Source organism: Strix aluco, chromosome 2, assembly GCF_031877795.1.
Source record: "Strix aluco isolate bStrAlu1 chromosome 2, bStrAlu1.hap1, whole genome shotgun sequence".
In the NCBI taxonomy this organism is placed as follows: domain Eukaryota; kingdom Metazoa; phylum Chordata; class Aves; order Strigiformes; family Strigidae; genus Strix; species Strix aluco.
The window spans coordinates 121,933,585-121,951,529 of NC_133932.1; the positions used below are offsets into that span (position 1 = coordinate 121,933,585).

A 17,945-nucleotide genomic window follows, 5' to 3' on the forward strand; every position below is an offset into this window, starting at 1 on the left:
CCCAGTTTCCCCCCTGAAACGGGCACCTAAAATGTAGGCACATCTGCTCACAAATGAAACACTGTTGGAGCCTTTCCATTATCTACCACATGGGAGCAGGATTAGGTTCACTGTCAGTTTGGGGGAACATGAAAGGGATAAAGAACCATGAATTATGCATAACAGAATTGCACCCTACTGCTTCCTTAAGACATACAAGATGTTTCAGTCATTGTCATCCTAACATGCTCTTGGAGAAAATGTTTCATACAGCCAGAGGCAGTCCTCTTGAGTGCAGCAGGACTCATCCAATATTCCCGTTACAGCAGTGTACTGATGGTCTTCTACTAGTGAGGTGTTGTTTCATGTTGTTAAAGGTCTGGCAGCACGTTACAATTTGTTAGACTGGCTAAGACTATATGAAATGTCTTATGAAATAAACTGAGTAGGTAAGAATTTATCAGAGAACTGTTAAAACCTGACTGTTTTTTCAATGTCTTCACTTGATTATTTTTATTGCAGCTAATGGAAGGGAGTATTAAAACAGAAATCTGATGTCAATCCTCACATACCTTTGGTTTAGACCTGAACTCTTCCAGGCAGTAATACAATCTTTTAATACCAGACCGGATTTAATGAGGGTCTAAATTAGTGGGAATTAACTTTTTATGAGAGCTTTGGCCAGCGCTTGGCATGACAGAAGAGCCCATATATTTCTCCCAGGGAGAACTGCGGGTTTTCTTCAGCCGGTGTGTTCTCACCAGTTATTCCACCAAGTCTCATCACCCGCCCGGGTGCCACTCGGTGATTTGAGTCCCTCCAGCCCGACGCATAACCGTGCCGTGGCCACTGCGGGCCCGAGGGGGACGGGACACTTGGGTGCGCGGCGTCTTTGCTGGCGGGGAGCCCCTGGCACACGGCTCCCAGCGGGCCCACCCGCGGGGAGCCCCGCGGGCCCGGCAGGGCAGACTCGCTGCGCACCGGGGCCGGCCCCCGCCTCGCACCACCCCTCCCGCCACTTTCTGGCCGGGCTGGAGCCGGCGCGGCCGGTAGCTCGGGGAGGGCCCGGGCACCGCTCCCTTCCTCCCCGCGCCGGCCGCTCCCACCCGCCTCCCTCCCTGCCCCCGGGCCGCCCCCTTCCCCCGGGCCGCCCCCCCCCCGCCCCGTCGCCGGCCCCCGCCGCGGAGCGCGGGGCGCTCCCGCCGCTCCAGACCCCAGCGGCGGCTCCTGCCGAGCGGAGCGGCGCGGAGCGGCGCGCGGGGGCGGCGCGAGGCGGCGGGCGCAGCGCGGCAGCGGGACGCGGAGCTGAGCGGCGGGCGCAGGGGAGCGGGCTGCAGCGGCCCCCGCCTCCAGCGCGGGGCACGGCGGTGCCGGCCGAGGGGAGGGGGCGGCGGTCCCGGCCCGGGGACTTCTCACCTTGGCCGAGTTCGGCACCGTCAGAGAGGCGGCAGAAAGTTCAGCGGGCAGGAAGTTTGGGGGCAGCTCGGAGAGTAACGCGGAGCTGTGGCTGCTGTTTCGGGTGGTGTGGGGTTTTTTGTTGTTGGGGTTTTTTTGTGCCTTTTTTTTTTCTTTTTTTTTTCCCCTTTATACAACTCCACCAAACACACAAGCAACCCGCAACAATAAGAACAAGCAAAAAGTGCGGGAAGGGGGAGAGAGCGCGCGAAAGGGAAGCACCCTTGGTGGGGAGAGCCGGGTTTCTTTGCAGAGACACGGTCCCGTTCTCAGCGGATCCCAATGCAACTGCTCATCCTCCTCCTCCTCTACGCTGTCGTCTGTGCGAACTTTTGCAGCCGTCAGGGCACCACTGCCCCTGCCCAGAGCGGATCTATAAAAGCCTTGCGCTCCTCGAATATCAGGCGCGATGGTAAGTGTCCCTCTGTCTTCTTTATTCCCAAGGGCTGCATTTGCAGAGGAAGCCCCGAGCCCGGCCCGACGGCTGCTGTCCCCCCTTCCTCGGGAGCGGGAGCCGCGTCCCCAGGGGCCGCCAGGGGTCTGTCCGGGCGGGGGTCCCGTCCCTGGGAGGCCGGCGGGCTCAGCCGGGGCGCGGGGGGCCCGGTCCCCGGAGGCCGGTGGGGGTCGGCCCGGGAGCGTGTGGCCAGGTGGAGGGAGGGAGAGAGGGAGGGGTGGGCTGAGGGGGCGGCTCTGCCCGGCGGTTGCTCCTCCGGGCGGACCCAAACTTCTCGGGACAACTTCGAGGAGGTTTCCTGGGAGCCGGCGGTTGGCGGCGGCGCCCCCAGCGTCCCCCTCGGGCTGCGGGCGGCACCTCGCCCCTGACACCGCGGGGTGTCCGATCCCGGCTGCCGCCGAGGGCCCCGCCCGGCGCCCTTCGACACCCGCGGGCCCCGTCCCCACTGCGTCCCTTTGATGTGCCGACGCCGGGGGCAGTGCGGGGAGGGCGGCGAGTTCGTGACGGCTGCGGCCGGAGCGGGGCCGCGGCGGAGCCCTCCGGGGCGGCGGACGAGGGAGGGGGCGCGGGCGGCGCCGCCGTGGCCTCAGGGGTGCTTCGCGGGAGCGCGGCTCCGCTCCCGGCCCCGCTGCGGCCTGTCACCGCTGTGGGCTCCTGTCATGGCTGTCGGGGTGCCCGAGGGCCACCTTGGCGGGAGGGTCCGGGTCCAGGGCTGGGTGTTCGCCCGGGGCAGTGCGCTGCGAGGACTAGCCCCGTCCCTTGTGCCCACCACACCGCTGGCAGGAGTAGGATGCCCAGTGATGGTGAGCACCAAGGAGGGCGGCTGCGGACACTGCCCGCCTGGTAGGAAGGGTGGTTTCAGCCTTCGTGTTTGAACTCTGGCGTGTCTCCCGCTGTGAGCCACCGGCAGAGGATATCCTTGACAGCTGAGGTGCTGTCGAGGGTCTACAGCGCAGCTGCATGGGACATCAGTGCCTCAAGGGAGCTGGCAGCGTGGCCATGTGCGTGGCCTCAAGGTGAACGAATGTGGAGGCTGCGTAAAAACAGCACCACTGAAAGTCACCTTTGAAATCCACTTGTTCATGATGAAAGAACACCAGGTCTTTTGGTTTGGGAAGGACAATGATCCTCTGGTTGGGGAGCAGCCTGTTGTGTTCCAGCTTCATGTGGGAGGACCTGCTTTTGCATGTTGCAGCGTACCTTATTGCAGAGCAAAATGCAAGATGTTCTCCTGAAAAAGAACAGAGTTAAGTTCAGTCTTCAAGTTAACGTCTTCCAGTTGCCAGAATTTATATATTTCATAAACCCTTTTCAAAAACCCAGTCACTTGAGCCATTTCCAAGATTGTACTCTGTATTTGTCAGTGTTTATTTTTCAGCATGTGTACAATGTGTGTAATGGGTATACAGTTGATTAGGAAGATGTTTTTGTTTCAGCTTTGGAGCCATACTGAACTTAGTAATCTTTTGTATGCCTTTTGTAGTCATGAACTTAGTAATCTTTTGTATGCCTTTTGTAGTCACTGACAAAAGGCATAGAAAAGGTGGAGAGGCTTTGTCTTAGAACTGACATAGCAAGTCTGGGAACAGCAGTTCCTTCTGCCTCAGAAGTCAAATTTAATCTAATAAAAATGTATGTGTTTGTAATAAAAGCATACATCCATTATTTCTGTTTCATCCTTTAAAACTATTGTGTATTTTATCAAGCTTCATGACTTGTTAGCCTGCCATCTTAAACTTCATAGAAGAACTGAGACCATCTCTGAGCTAAGCTAAGCAAGCTTCCTTCCAAGTCAAACTCCAAACAAGCTTTTTCATGGAACACTGCAGTGATTTACTTAGAACTTCAAAATGTGTTTTACTCTGGTCTTCACTGTAAAGTCAGTGAAGAAATCAGTAACCTCTAATACAAGAAAAGTTTTCAACTTACTGGCAGTGGGACAGGTGCTTTACTCTGCAGAAGACGACTTCTTGTGGTGAAGTTGCTTCTTGGAGTGATGAAGAGAACAAGCCTGTGTGAAATGATTAGCTAATCGCTCTTTTCCTAGCTGTAATCATTTAACGTTGTGATTAAGCTTCGTACGTTTAAAATTATCTTCCACAATTTGTAGTGGCTGAACTTTCTGGGTACTGGGGTGGACTGGTACTGGGGCTGTTTGAATGCAGCAGATCTATATGAAATTACATGCTACCTTCGACCCTCCCTGGTCTGTATGCTAGTGAGGCCTGCTGCCTACGGACATAGTGAAATGCACCCACACTGAAGTCAGACACCTCTGCAGTCCTTTAGCAGATGTTATCCATGTCCCGAGGAGGTAGCATACGTTTAGGAAGACCTCATGCGGATGCTAGCACACTGCAGCCTTGCTCTCTCTCTGTGCTTTGGAATCTTTTTGCTTTTTCTCTGCAAAGGGTGGTGTGTTCTGGTATGGCCAGTGGAGCTGGGTATTGGGTCACAATATCTAAAGCAGATGAGCTGCTGATTGCCCAGATTTTACTAAAATGAACCAAACTGTTGCTTGAGTTTGTTGACTAAGGGTCTGTATTTGTGCAGCCAAGGGTTATGAGCTGTATTCCAAATGTTGCATGCATGTGACGAGCTTACAAGCAAAGTGTTTAGACCATAGTTGGCTGTAGGCCACTAAATGTATTTCTGTCTTTTATAATTTTCAGTGGTGTTTGTGTCTTGTTTTGGTATGAAGCGCTGATATGGAATAGCATTAAAGACATGTGGGTTGCATTGCTGAGTGAGACAAACAGTATTTTTTACTTTGTAAATATTTGCAGGCATGACAATACAGAAGAGGATCTAAGAGCATACAATACACTGGGGTAATATGTTCCAACAGTCTCTCTCAAAATGCACAGCAGGGATAAAAACTAATTTAATATTATGGTCCTGGGCTGATGATCATGATTATTATGTTGTGGAATTAAGAGAGATACTGAAAAAGAAGCAAGGTCTGTTCAGCTCTTCAAAAAAAATATCTTGGCAAGTCCAAGAACACCTGCACATTTTATTAAAAAAGAAAACAATCCTTTGGATTGCAGTTTTCTGTTAAGCTCCAGGCAGGATAAACTAGTGATACTGCACCCACAGAGCTTTAATATGGAGGCTTGGTCTTGCTTCCGGCCAAAACAAACCTTTGCACTGTGTGCAATTTGAGTCTTCTTTTAGGCTAAAAGAGGTTGGCCTGTTTGTAATTGCTCTTACTTAAGACTGAGGTTGCTCTGGGAAGGAAGAAATCTATAGATGAAGGGCAGCAGATACAAAAAAAAGTGCCTTTTAATGACTACCAAACCTAACCAGACTGTACTTCCTGCTGAAGATATTAAGAATATAAATAACCTGCTTACAAGACATCTTCTTGTCCCAGTGGAAGGACAGGCATTGATGACTCAGCTGTCCAGTGCAGCACTAATCAATTTTTTAAAGTGTCCTGGAGATGCCAGCCACATTTATAGCAGATTCAGTGGTATTCACTTAAAGTGTTTACTAATGCCGTTACCTGTTAAGTCCTTTGAAGTTCGTCGGAATAACACACAGAGAGAGCTTCCAGATGCTTCCATTGTTCTCTTTGCCTCAGTTTCCTGGTTTGCTGTATACAGGTAATACTGCCTAATTACAAGAAGTCTGGTATTTTGTTTCTGCTATTTTGGTTGTTTATGTGTACTTGGAGATGAGAAGTGGAGATGAAAAATGCTAAGTAATATTATTTACTGTGTGGTGTCTAACTGAAACATCAATTGCTTGTACTTATCTGTTACTGAACAAACATCTGTATGAATGCTCAATCTAGGAAAGTATGCCTAGTCTGTACACTCAGACTAAGCATCACTATACATATTGTAAATGTCAAAATCCAAAGTTTAAAGAAAAGGCAGAATAGAACAGACAGCATAGTGTCAAATCATTTCAGCATGTAAACAACTGAAAGCCATGGAATCAGTATCTTTTGATGTGGATTTGAAACCATAACATCAGATGACTTGTGATAAGATCCTGGGCTTTTGTGGTTTTCATTATGAAGCAAATAAACTAGGAATTTCCAAATTTTGCTTTGCTTGTGCACCACCAAAAATACAAAGAAAACTGTACTTTACCATTCTGGAGAAATGGCAACAGCTTTCGGCTCTTTGATGGCTTGTCCAAAGGGATGTGTGCCATTAACTCTGCCCTCCCCTTCCCTGTATTGGCCTGTGCCTAAGCACAGGGAAAAGCATTTGATTTTTTGGGCAATATTCTCTCACCAAATAGGTGTTAACTGTCTGCTCTTGGGAAAACATATAAATGGGGTTTTTTTCACAGCACTTTGAAATGGCTCTTTTATCAGTAGTGGTATAGGAACCTCAATTTTGGAATGCACTTCTCGAGTTCTTTTATAAGAGGCTTGTATACATGTTTTTTTAAAGGACCCTGGTGACGTGAAATTGTGTCAACCGGAAAATAGCTAAAATAAGTTTGTTTTTATAAGCTTTATTTTCCTGATTGCTTTTGTAGATTTTGTAAAAAAAAAAAAAAAAAAAGTGTGTTTCAGACTTCATCAGACTAAAAAAAAAAAGAAGTAGTAATTTACCTGTAGTAATGCACTTCGCTCTACAATTGTTTAACCATGATGATGTCTCTTATCTGTGTAATTAACTGTTTGGACTGAAGTATCAAAGGATATTACATGAAAATTCCAACCCTGACTCAGCAGCAAGCAGCATGGAGAAATTCTCTAAAGGAACTTTGAAACATGTTTTATCAGGCAAATGTATATCATGTAGTGGAAATCACTATAAACTCTCCAGCCAGTCTCCCAACACTTCTTGTTTCTTTTTTGAAAAATATATTTCTGTGAAACTTAATTAGGCCACCTAATTCTTAAAATGCTTACAGACAAAACTTGATAATTGTACTGCTTTGATTCTTAGTAGCTGAGCACTGCTGAAGATTCTAAAATAATGTGTTTTTTTCACCGTGATCCCACAGAGAGGTTGTGTTTTAGAAAACACCTAGGAATAGGCATAAATAGGAAACTCACGGGGAATCATTAGTGCAGTAACATTCTTGAAGTCCCTAACTTTGAGCATCTTTAATATTCCATTGAAATCAAGAGGCTCAGTCCTACAGGATTCTGTGATAACTAAGCTCAAATACCTTATATGTAAGTGAGATGATGATAAAACTGACTATATCTTACAATGAAGCAAGAGTACAAGTATTTACAAAATTATAATCATAGAATCATTTAGGTTGGAAAAGACCTTTAAGATCATTGAGACTAAATGTTAATCTAACACTGCCAAGCCCACCACTCAACCATGTCCTTAAGCACCACATCTACACCTCTTTTAAGCACCTTCAGGGATAGTGATTCAACCACTTCCCTGGACAGCCTGTTCCAACGCTTGACAACCCTTTCAGTGAATAATTTTTTCCTAATAACCAATCTAAACTTCCCCTAGTGCAATTTGAGGCCGTTTCCTCTTGTCCTGTCACTTGTTACTTGGGAAGAGGCCAATACCCACCTCACAACAACCTCCTTTCAGGTAGCTGTAGAGAGTGATAAGGTTTCCCCTGAGCCTTCTTTTCTCCAGGCTAAACAACCCCCAGTTCCCTCAGCCGCTCCTCATAAGACTTGTGCTCTGGACCCTTCACCAGCTTCGTTGTCCTTCTCTGGACACACTCCAGCCCCTCAATGTCTTTCTTGTAGTGAGGGGTCCAAAACTGAACACAGTATTAGAGGTGCGGCCTCACCAGTGCCGAGTACAGGGGGACAATCACTTCACTAGTCCTGCTGGTTAACACTATTTCTGATGCTATTTGCCTTCTTGGCCACCTGGGCACACTGCTGGCTCATATTCACCTGGCTGTCGACCAACACCCATGGGTCCTTTCCCGCCAGGCAGCTTTCCAGCCACTGTTCCCCAAGCCTGTAGTGTTTCATGGGGTTGTTGTGACCCAAGTACAGGACCTGGCACTGAGCGTTGTTGAACCTCATACAATTGGCCTCGGCCCATTGATCCAACCTGTCCAGATCCTTCTGGAGAACCTTCCTACACTCAAGTAGATCAACACTCCTGCCCAAATTGGTGTCATCTTCAAAGTTACTTAGGGTGCACTCGATCCCCTTGTCCAGATCACTGATAAAGATACTAAACAGAACTGGCCGTAATACTGGTCCCTGGGGAACACCACTTGTGACCAGCTGCCAACTGGATTTAACTCTGTTCACCACCACTCTTTGGGCCTGGCCATTCAGGCATTTTTTTTAGCCAGTGAAGAGTATGCCTGTCCAAGCCATGAGCAGCCGGTTTCTCCAGGAGAATGCTGTGGGAAACGGTTTCAAAAGCTTTACTAAAGTGTAGATAGACAACATCCACAGCCTTTCTCTCATCCACTAAGCGAGTTACCTTGTCACAGCAGGAGATCAGGTTTGTCAAGCAGGACCTGCCTTTCATAAACCCATGCTGACTGGGCCCAATCACCTGGTTGTCTTGTATGTGCTGTGTGTTGGCACTGAAGATGATCTGCTCCATAACCTTCCCCTGCACTGAGGTCAGACTGACAGGTCTGTAGTTCCCTGGATCCTCCTTCCAGCCCTTCTTGTAGATGGGCGTCACATTTTCTAACTTCCAGTCAACTGGGACCTCCATGCTTAGCCAGGACTGCTGATAAATGATGGGATGTGGCTTGGTGAGCACTTCTTCCAGCTCCTTCAGTACCGTTGGGTGGATCCCATCTGGCTCCATGGAACTGTGTGTGTCTAAGTGGTGTAGCAGGTTGCTAACCATTTCCCCTTGGATTATGGGGGACTTCATTCTGCTCCTCATCCCTGACTTCCAGCTCAGGGGGCTGGGTACCTAGAGAACAACTGGTCTTACTATTAAAGACTGAGGCAAAGATGGAATTAAGTACCTCAGCCTTTTCCTCATCCTTTGTCACTATGTTTTTGTCAAATGTATTTGTCAAATATTCTGTTAAAATAAAATTTTAAAAAAGCATACGTATCATAGGCATGAATATTATGTACATGCATGCGCAGAATAAATATATATAGTTCTTTTACATATTATCTAGTATAGGATATTATATATGCACATATATAATACATAAATCAGAGGACATAAGCACAGGGAAATAAGTACACTTAATATAATTGGTTCCAAATGAGCATTAAAATCATAAAAGTATTGTACCCAGGGAATTTTTTTTTAGAATACCCTCCCCAGGTTTAATGTAACTTTTTGAAGTCCTAGTTGAACAGTGAACTGTTAGACAAATATTTGAGCCTAAGTATTTGAGGTAGTTAAGATCTTTACATGATGTTGTTAGCTATATAATTTATGGAATTTGGGTTGAAAGCAACCGTTATGTTTGAAAGTGTTTGTCGGTTTTCCAGGTTGTGAGTGGAAGTTCTGAAAGTAATTTACATGTTATTAGAATTTTTATTAAGTAAAAAGGAACTTACAGGGAAGAGGATTATGGAAGGCAGAAATTCTTTTAACAAAATAATATATAAATTCACTACATTACATATCTGGCACTCCTTCTTTAGCCTGAGTGTAAATATTAAAAGGAACAGATCTACAAAATGTTTATTATTTATACAGCAAGAAACTCCTTTGGGGAAGAGTAAATTAGAAGGACAAGGAATGGCTTTCATTTCATACCTCTAATAATAGTATATATACAAAAGGTGCAGCAGAAGTTTATATATTTTATGCTCCAGTCCTTTCATATGGTTAGTCTTGCTTACATTAAAATATATCTGCAGCTAATTACAGACTGATCTCTTTAACAGCAAATAAAATACCTTACAGGACTGGCTCTGAGCACAGGAAAAGTAGGCAGCTGTCTGCGATATCAGAGTCCAAAAGGCTTCAAAATGTCCAGCTCCTTGTTGCCTCCTAAGCAATAATGATGACCTCCAGAAATGTCTTCCAACCTTAAACATTCTGTAATGGCACCTACTGCAGCTGACAGAGGGGTGGCGATGGGTGGAACACATCCTGCCTCAGAAGCAGCGGTTGCCTTCCCCGTGTCTTCTGTCCTGCTCTCCCTCTTTCCCACTCTCACCCCCTTTATGCACACGTAGCAGTAGCAGGAACAAGAAGTCTGGTTCTCCAACATCTCTGGGCCCAGCTGTGTCCCTTCTCCTTGCCTTACTCCTCCACTTCTTGTGTAGCAACGTTCAGTTTTGCCTACCAAGCTGAGAAACCTTGAGTTAGCTCTCAATGTTCATAGCATGTTCCCAACCCTAGAGAAGGGCTGTCTGCGCCTGCCTACTCTGGCTTTTGTTGACCTGCAGGGATTTGACACTAGGATATTAAATGAGTCCTAGGAAATACCATGAAGGCTCTGTGTTGGCATTCTCTGTAATAAGAATTTGCCCACTAATGCAGGAAAATGTAGCAGTAGTCCTTTTAGTTAGTTGATTCAAGCTATATTCAAGAACTGCTCCAAAAATCCTATTATATTTATGAGGTTGATTACATTATACCACATTTTGGATAAAAAGAGACCACTTATATCACTGCTTCTGGTGAGGATCTCTTGGCTAAAATACCGGATTATGTTAGGTTACTTGGCAGTTTGTTTCAAATCAATCTCCTGTTTACAAAGCTAAGGAAATGTCCTGTTTACAGTGTCAAACTGGCCAGATTTTCTTTTGGGAGTTTGGGTTTGGCTCTAATATTTTTGGTAGTGAATAAATCCTACATGATCTCGAACTTCCTATTGTACTTCAGTAATCTTTAGTTTCATGCTTCGTTTTTGATCTCTGTCCCACGCTGTGAAACCCAGCATCCCATATATCTGCTTTAGCAGTCAGAGCTCTGCGTGTTTGGAGATGGTGCAGGAGGACACACTTTTACCTTCTGTACGAACTTCCTGCCAATGTATTTTAGTCCTGCTGTGCACTGGGTCATGAAGATGCTAAACTCTGTAAAAATATTTATTAAACACTAGGTCCATGAAAAACTTGAAAAATAGCTGTCTTGACCTTCATTGCACTGAAATCAATGCAAAACATCCATCAGCTCTTACTGCAGCAGGGTCTGGCTCACATTTTACATTAATTAATACAGGATAAAAGAAAATGCTTAGGAATTCAGTGATGAGTTTTTTATAGAATCATAGAACCGTGGAATCATTTAGGTTGGAAAAGACCTTTAAGATCATCAAGTCCAACTGCTGACTGAACACTGCCAAGTCCACCACTAAAGCATGTCCCTAAGTGCCACGTCTTTACGTCTTTTAAATACCTCCAGGAGTGGTGACTCAACCACTTCCCTGGACAGCCTGTTCCAAAGCTTGACAACCCTTTCAGTGAATAAATTTTTCCTAATATCCAATCTAAACTTCCCCTAGTGCAATTTGAGGCCGTTTCCTCTTATCCTGTCACTTGTTACTTGGGAAGAGGCCAATACCCACCTCACAACAACCTCCTTTCAGGTAGCTGCAGAGAGTGATAAGGTTTCCCCTGAGCCTCCTTTTTTCCAGGCTAAACACCCCCATTTCCCTCAGCCGCTCCTCATAGGACTTGTTCTCTGGACCCTTCACCAACTTCGTTGCCCTTCTCTGGACATGCTCCGGCATCTCAGTGTCTTGTAGTGAGGGGCTTATGTAGGTAAGCTTTACACTATTCATAGTTAAGATAGTCAGTTAGTGTCCATGCACTGAAAAAAAACCAAATCCTTTGCACTGACAAGAGGTGAAGGTGTAACTGATGTAGTTACAGATTGCGTAGCAAAAGTGCAGAACAAAGCCTCGCGGGTTCATTGTGTCCGGCTGCTTTTTCTCCTATACTAACAATCTTATGTGTCACCCACAGGATATCCTACAGGAGACTTCAGCTGCAGTACGTTTCTAAATAAGACCTTAAGGAAACCTGTCAGTATTTTTCACTGTCTTACATTGTTTCTGTTTCTTTTTTAGTTTTAAAGAGGCTCCAAGTGTAATATGCGTGGGGTTTTGTTATTGTTTCTTCTTGGATCAGTTGTAGAAGATTTTTCTCATAGTTGAATGTATTTCTAATCTGATGTGACTCATAATAAAAGTGGATTAAGGATAAAGCAGAGACCCAGGCCGGTTAAAGAGAAGGAATAAAAATAGGTACACAGAATGTTGATTACCAGAACTACTGTGGAATTTGGAAACCCTTTATGTACTGTTGTAGCCTTAATTTTTCAACCAGGAATTTGCTTGAAAGATAAATCCTTTGCTTTAGCAAACCAGTGACAGTAGTGTTGCATGAAAACAGCAAGTAGCTGGTAATAATGCCTTGAGATTCTGTGTGGAAATGGACCAACACAGCTTCTTAATCACGATGTCTCAGCAGGCATAAACACTGATAGGAGTGATTTCACTAACACATCCAGATGTCAGTAAAAGGGTTTAAGACCTCATCACAGAAGCCTGCAGAGAATTTGCTGCTTAGAAATCGATAGAAAGCCCCAAAGTTACAGTACTGTTTCTTTTCCTGAATCAGGTTGTAGGCCTGTTCCCTTGCTGCTGTAAATTGCCTTCATGTTGTTGTGTTAGGTTGCTGAATGTTTGGAAGTCAGCACAAGGGGATGATGGCTTGCTTCATTGTTGTCCATAGGGTGGGACCTGGGGCTCCCAAACCCCTGTGTCTGCATATATCACTGTAGTTCTGGCAGAGTAGGATGACTATGTAGTTGTGAGAAGCAGAATGATATTCTTTGCTCCTTCTATCCTCATAATGGCAGAGAACAGTTCTCTGCCTGGGTAGACTTAGTTTTATTTTTGTTTGTAATTAACCCTTGTGATCCAGGAGAGCTTAATGACATGGTATTCATTTCTCAACCTATCCCATCATTCATTAGATCCTGGAATGTGGTAGCCAAAGTTAACCTCTTCTTCTAAGAGGCAAAATTCTTCCATCATTTAGTAATGATCTGGCTGCTCCTAGTGTATATTGATCTGCTTTTACATAATTAGTATGTGCAAATGTGAACCTCTAGAGTCAGTGCTCTGATGATGCACACCATGTTTACTGTACAGTACACTCTTGAGTGGTGCCTCTGAGAAGACACAGTGACAACCCCACATTTACAGCACCCCTGAGTAATGCCGAGGTGTCTTGGGTCTGTCCTTGGACCTGCATGGCAGCACCAGGTTTTGATGTTACACCCCCATCTCCATACGTACCGCCTGCCTCCCACCAGACTTCAAGAAATGAGTAATTAACTTGGCCATATGACAACATGGAAACAAACATCACTCCAGAAAATAAACTTGTTTGCACCACAGAGGAACTTCATGCCATACTCTAGTGCACATCTGAGGACCAGTCCTGGACCTGCGTCGTTCCCACAGTGGCACGCAGAGGAGGATGAGAAGTGGATGAGTGTGGCTGTTCAGCCTGCTAATTCCCCAGTCCCGTAATCAGTCACAGCACATGTAGTAAGCCTTTGCTGGGCAGTGTTCATGCATTTGACAACGTTTTTCTGTGAGCAGGAATACGATACGGTAATATCTTGTGTTTCACTGTAGGGGTCAAGCCCCAGCAGCTTGGAGAGGCAGAATTGCCACCCACAGCAGTCATTACACGTGGGCAAAGACTGGAGATCTTTATCAGGGTGCAGCTGTCCTTAAAATGCTGTGGCCTTGCTGCCTGTCCTGCCCACCTCCTGTCCACTTTCCTGCTCAGAGTTGGCACTGGTTTTGCAGGCTCAGAGCTGTATGACATACTGAGGTAAAATAACAGGGCATGTCGATAGCTGTTTTGGTGGAACAGAGAATCATACAAAACAACAGTGTGATGTCCCGAATAAAAACCAAATATCTTAGCTCTCACATGCTTGCATGAAAATAACTCTGGTGGCGTGGGAGTTAAATAGAACTCTTCCCTCTAAAGAAATCCCAGAACAAAACAGGGAAAGCTATTATCCTGGTTTTGTTTCTTTGCACGTTCCTTGGGTTTGGTTTCACCTAGTGCATAAGGAAATAGAGGAAGGCCATGAAGAAGAAATCATAGTGACTTGATATGTCAGTTCAGTTTATTTTCTTGAAGAACGACTTTAAAGGCTTTTTTAATACGTGCAAGGATATTTTTCAAGGCTTTCGGGTGCTGCCTTTTGTACAAGGATCTTGTCTCAGGATTTCTCTCTGCAGCCCTACAATGACAATGTCGTTTCCTGATGCTACTGCGATTTTTGGTGCCACCATCAATTCTTGCAGGACCTAAAGTCAAGCCTTAGATCAGGCAGATTGCTTTTCAGCTTATTTAGGCAAGCCATTAGTCAAAATATTAACTGAGGAAAAAAAGTGTCACCTGTTTTTCTTATCAGGAGAGAGGCAAAATATATTTCTATATATGCTTTTGCAATGAAGTGATTGCAGATTTAAGTACACATCACTGTAGTTTTGACAATTAATTTCTAGCACTGAATTTTCAAAAAGGCCTTCAAAGATTATTAGCCAAACCAGAACATAAATACCCAGAGGTGCCTTGTTTCTTTCCAAAGAGGCTAGCCAGCCTGGTCACCTAATGTGGCTTCTGCTTCCCTTCTATTTCCATGGGCAGGAGACCAACATTTCCTTTGCTTATTTATTATAAATCAGTATTGTTGATTTTTTATATTTATTTTACAGTTACTGTGGCTAATAAAAAGCCTATACTTAAGAGACAAAAAAGCATGGACTTCACAGTATTATCATTATTTTGTTGGCTTGATGTTTTTGCCAATTTAAAATTTCTTAAAATTACTAGATAAAATAGAGGATCCAATGCCAGCACGTGAATCCAGGCAGTTATGTAAATTGGTTTTGATAGAGGTTTCCACCCATGCAGCAGCAGCTGGCACAGCTTTTCAGAGAGCATGAGTGGGCCTGCTAGAAGAAACTCAGGGAGCTCACACAAGGGAGTTAGCTGAACTTCTATAAGAAAACTACATGCCACATCCAAGATACACTGTGCTTTCTTATGATAGATACTAATAATGAATTTATACCCATAATGGTTGCTGAATGATTTCACATGGAATGTCCATTTTTCTCCTGCACATATGCACCATTTCTGTTAAGAAGTTGATAAATTTTGACTTTCTGATATTGACATCTGAGGCCCAGAAAAACAAAGTTGAGAATAGACTGACAATACTGGAAACTGAAGGGTTCTAGTACCTGTCAAATCCCCACATTTACTATATTAAAAACAAAGCACTGCCCTCACAAACCTTCTGCAAAATATTTGCTCTTACAATAAGACAAAGGAAAGCAACCATAAAGAAAGGAAGAAAAAAATATTTTAGCAGCAGAGCCATTTTCATTTCAGTGCTTTCCAGGACAAAAAAAAAAAAAAATTGCCAGATGACTGAACGTGTAGGATTAACCTGAAACATATTTTTAAAATGAAATTCAAAATCACATTACGTACGAAGTAGAATTGACTACACAGCCTTGTTAAAAGTACAGAGTAAAACAGAAGAGCTAAAAATGTTATCTTTCTTTTTGCTAGATTCATTAAAGGGCCAGACATAGCAGGACCAAAGGGTAGAGTCATGCAAGTTGAGCATGTGCACTACCAGTCATGTAATGAGTGTCAGAGGGATAATGGGGAAGCCTGCTAATTCCCCAGTCCCGTAAGGCAGCCCTGCCTTGGTATCCCAGTTAATCTTCCCCTCGGATGTACAAACACGGTACAATAGAAAGAGTATCGTAAAAAAATTACTAAGGCAGAGAGGCTGGAAGAAGTTGGATAGTATGTTAAGACTCCTTACTCCCTGCTGAAGTACCTGCTCCGTGTCCCGCTGATGGACATGGAAGGGCATCCCCTTGTTTCAGTGTGTTCCGGACAGGGCTCCCTTCTGCCTCCTCCGCTCTGCCTGAAGGACTGAAATCACAGCTTAGCCCTGTGCCAGCAAACAACCTGATATATCACCAAATTCAACTTTTTGCAGTTCCTCCATGTGGTACTGCAGCTTTTGCTAAGAGAAACAGGTGATGTGTTCAGTCTCTGTATTCCTCACTGAGCCACATGGGAGAGACAGTCCACATGCACCTCGTGAAGCATATATAACTTTTGTGTCATTTGTGTTAATGCATGCCATTTTCACTTCCCGTGGAAGATGGACACTGGGTGTAGATCCTGTCTTCACCTTGTTCCCAAGACTGGCATTTTTAAATAGTGAGTGTGCTCAGTTTGTACAAAAATAATTTACTGTAATTGTGACCTTATTAACGTAGTGCGATTTCAGCTGCTGTTCACCTCACACTAATGACTGGTAAATAAAATGCTAATCTATTTTACAGCTTTTGTGTCGCAAAAGTTCAGGTATTCAGATAACTTAATTAGCACCTAATTTCCACACTACACTGAGTAGTTGCTCTACTCTGACTTAGACATCTTTGCTGAGAGGAATCGAATTGTAATGAAGCTGTTAGTGCCACTGTGGTTTGAGTGTGGTCCATGTTTCCAGTATTAACAGGTATTGTTACATTCATAATCTATGGATCCATATTTGACTTTTAGTAGAAAAGAGGAGTAGAACTGATTGAACTATGTATAAAACAATTATGGCTTTTCTCCCTTGTGGCTGTCAGAGGAGAAAGGACTACTACAGTAAACATGAGAGGCAGCGTCTTCATGTGTGCTTTTCTCTAGATCTGGTGGCTGGAGACCATCCTGTATGCAAAGAAACATATGCTTGAGGAATCTGGAGAGAAAAGAGTTTCTAGCATTGTGTCTCATAAATCCGTCAGGATCACTCAGTCAACACTGGGGCAGCAGCTGATACCATCTAACTTTAAGCGTGTAAATTATGAGTTATTCTTTTATAAGCTGTATTATCATCTACTGGTTACTGTCTCTCCCTGTGATTATTCTGGCAGCTTCTAAACTAAAATGTAGTGAATACACCTCGGACAGCTTTGGTTGCTCTGTCCGTGGAGAAATCCTCTACTGCAAATGCTGCCACTGATGGGGGTGTTAAGTAGAGGTCTTAGGGCTTCTTTGGAGAGATTTCTGGTTTCCAGTGCTCTCAAGGATCTAGTTTTGAGACCTTAACCATATTCTGTAACCTTATTCCACATCCTATTTTTCTAAGAGAGAAATGGTGGTTCCTGGTCTGTGTGATTCTGTACGTACATGTACTCGTGTGTGTAACAGCTAGTCTATCTTTGGAAAGATACTGCCATGCGGTATCACTTGATTCTAGTGTAAATATCTGCGTTTCCACAGAACATTATAAAGATAGTATGCAGCCTCTATGCTGTAACATTTGTGTTTCACTCCTTTGGCTCTTCCTGCCAGGATAATTTCAGAATAATCCTTTTCTATTTGCCTCTGTTTTGAAAAGAATCCTTGCTATGGACCAAATGAGCCAGTGAGAAGGTTCCTGTGTCACTTATAGTTAGGATTTCCCTCCAATAAGGGCAAAGTGTTATAAATTTATTTAGTTCGACTATCCCTGGTAGCGTACATGGGATCTAAGCTGATGCTCATCTTTGAGTGGGACCTAACTCCAAATTCGGGTGTCCGAATGATACAGTTTTGTTAACAGGCTCTCCAGCCTTCTATACAAACTCTCTACAGGACTTTTTATTGTTCCAATAGACATAGAAAAGCAGGTCATACTTTTTTACTTCTACAGGTTTGGAGCTGTCTGGACATAAAACTTTTAAACTACAGTAATAAATGTGTTGTTCTCAGATCTAATAATGTTTTATATTTCAGTGAAAATCTTTCTAATCCTCTGTTGTTTTGAAGAATTGATGTCATAAGATGATGAAATTAATAGGATTGTGAAGGTCTATTTACTTTTTGCATTGTTTACATCTATGGCATTGCAAACCAAATGCTGGTAGGGCTGCTATGCTCTGGAGTCTATTCTACACAAATCTTCAGAAACTCTACAATTTTTTTTTTATATTAAATATAGTATTTTTTCTTAAATATAAAGCTCAATTGTGTAATAAAAACATTATTAGTCAAAAATGCATGCTTTCTAGATTGAAAAAGAAACCCATTTGAAATCATGACAGCTTATTTGAAGATGTGAGCAAAATATAATACATTGCAAGATATAACACATTATATGGATAC

The 17,945-nt window shown here is 44.1% G+C and overlaps 1 protein-coding gene across 5 annotated transcripts in view; it reads left to right on the top strand.

Moving 5' to 3' along the window:
- The first annotated feature begins 1,228 nt into the window (after positions 1–1,228).
- PDGFD (platelet derived growth factor D) overlaps positions 1,229–17,945 on the top strand; it is a 146,650-nt gene continuing 129,933 nt past the window's right edge. For all 5 annotated transcript variants that reach the window (XM_074816173.1, XM_074816177.1, XM_074816174.1 and 2 more), the window contains exon 1: positions 1,229–1,846. In XM_074816173.1, the coding sequence (XP_074672274.1) occupies positions 1,717–1,846 (130 nt within the window). In that variant the 5' untranslated portion in view covers positions 1,229–1,716. The remainder of the gene's footprint in view (positions 1,847–17,945) is intronic.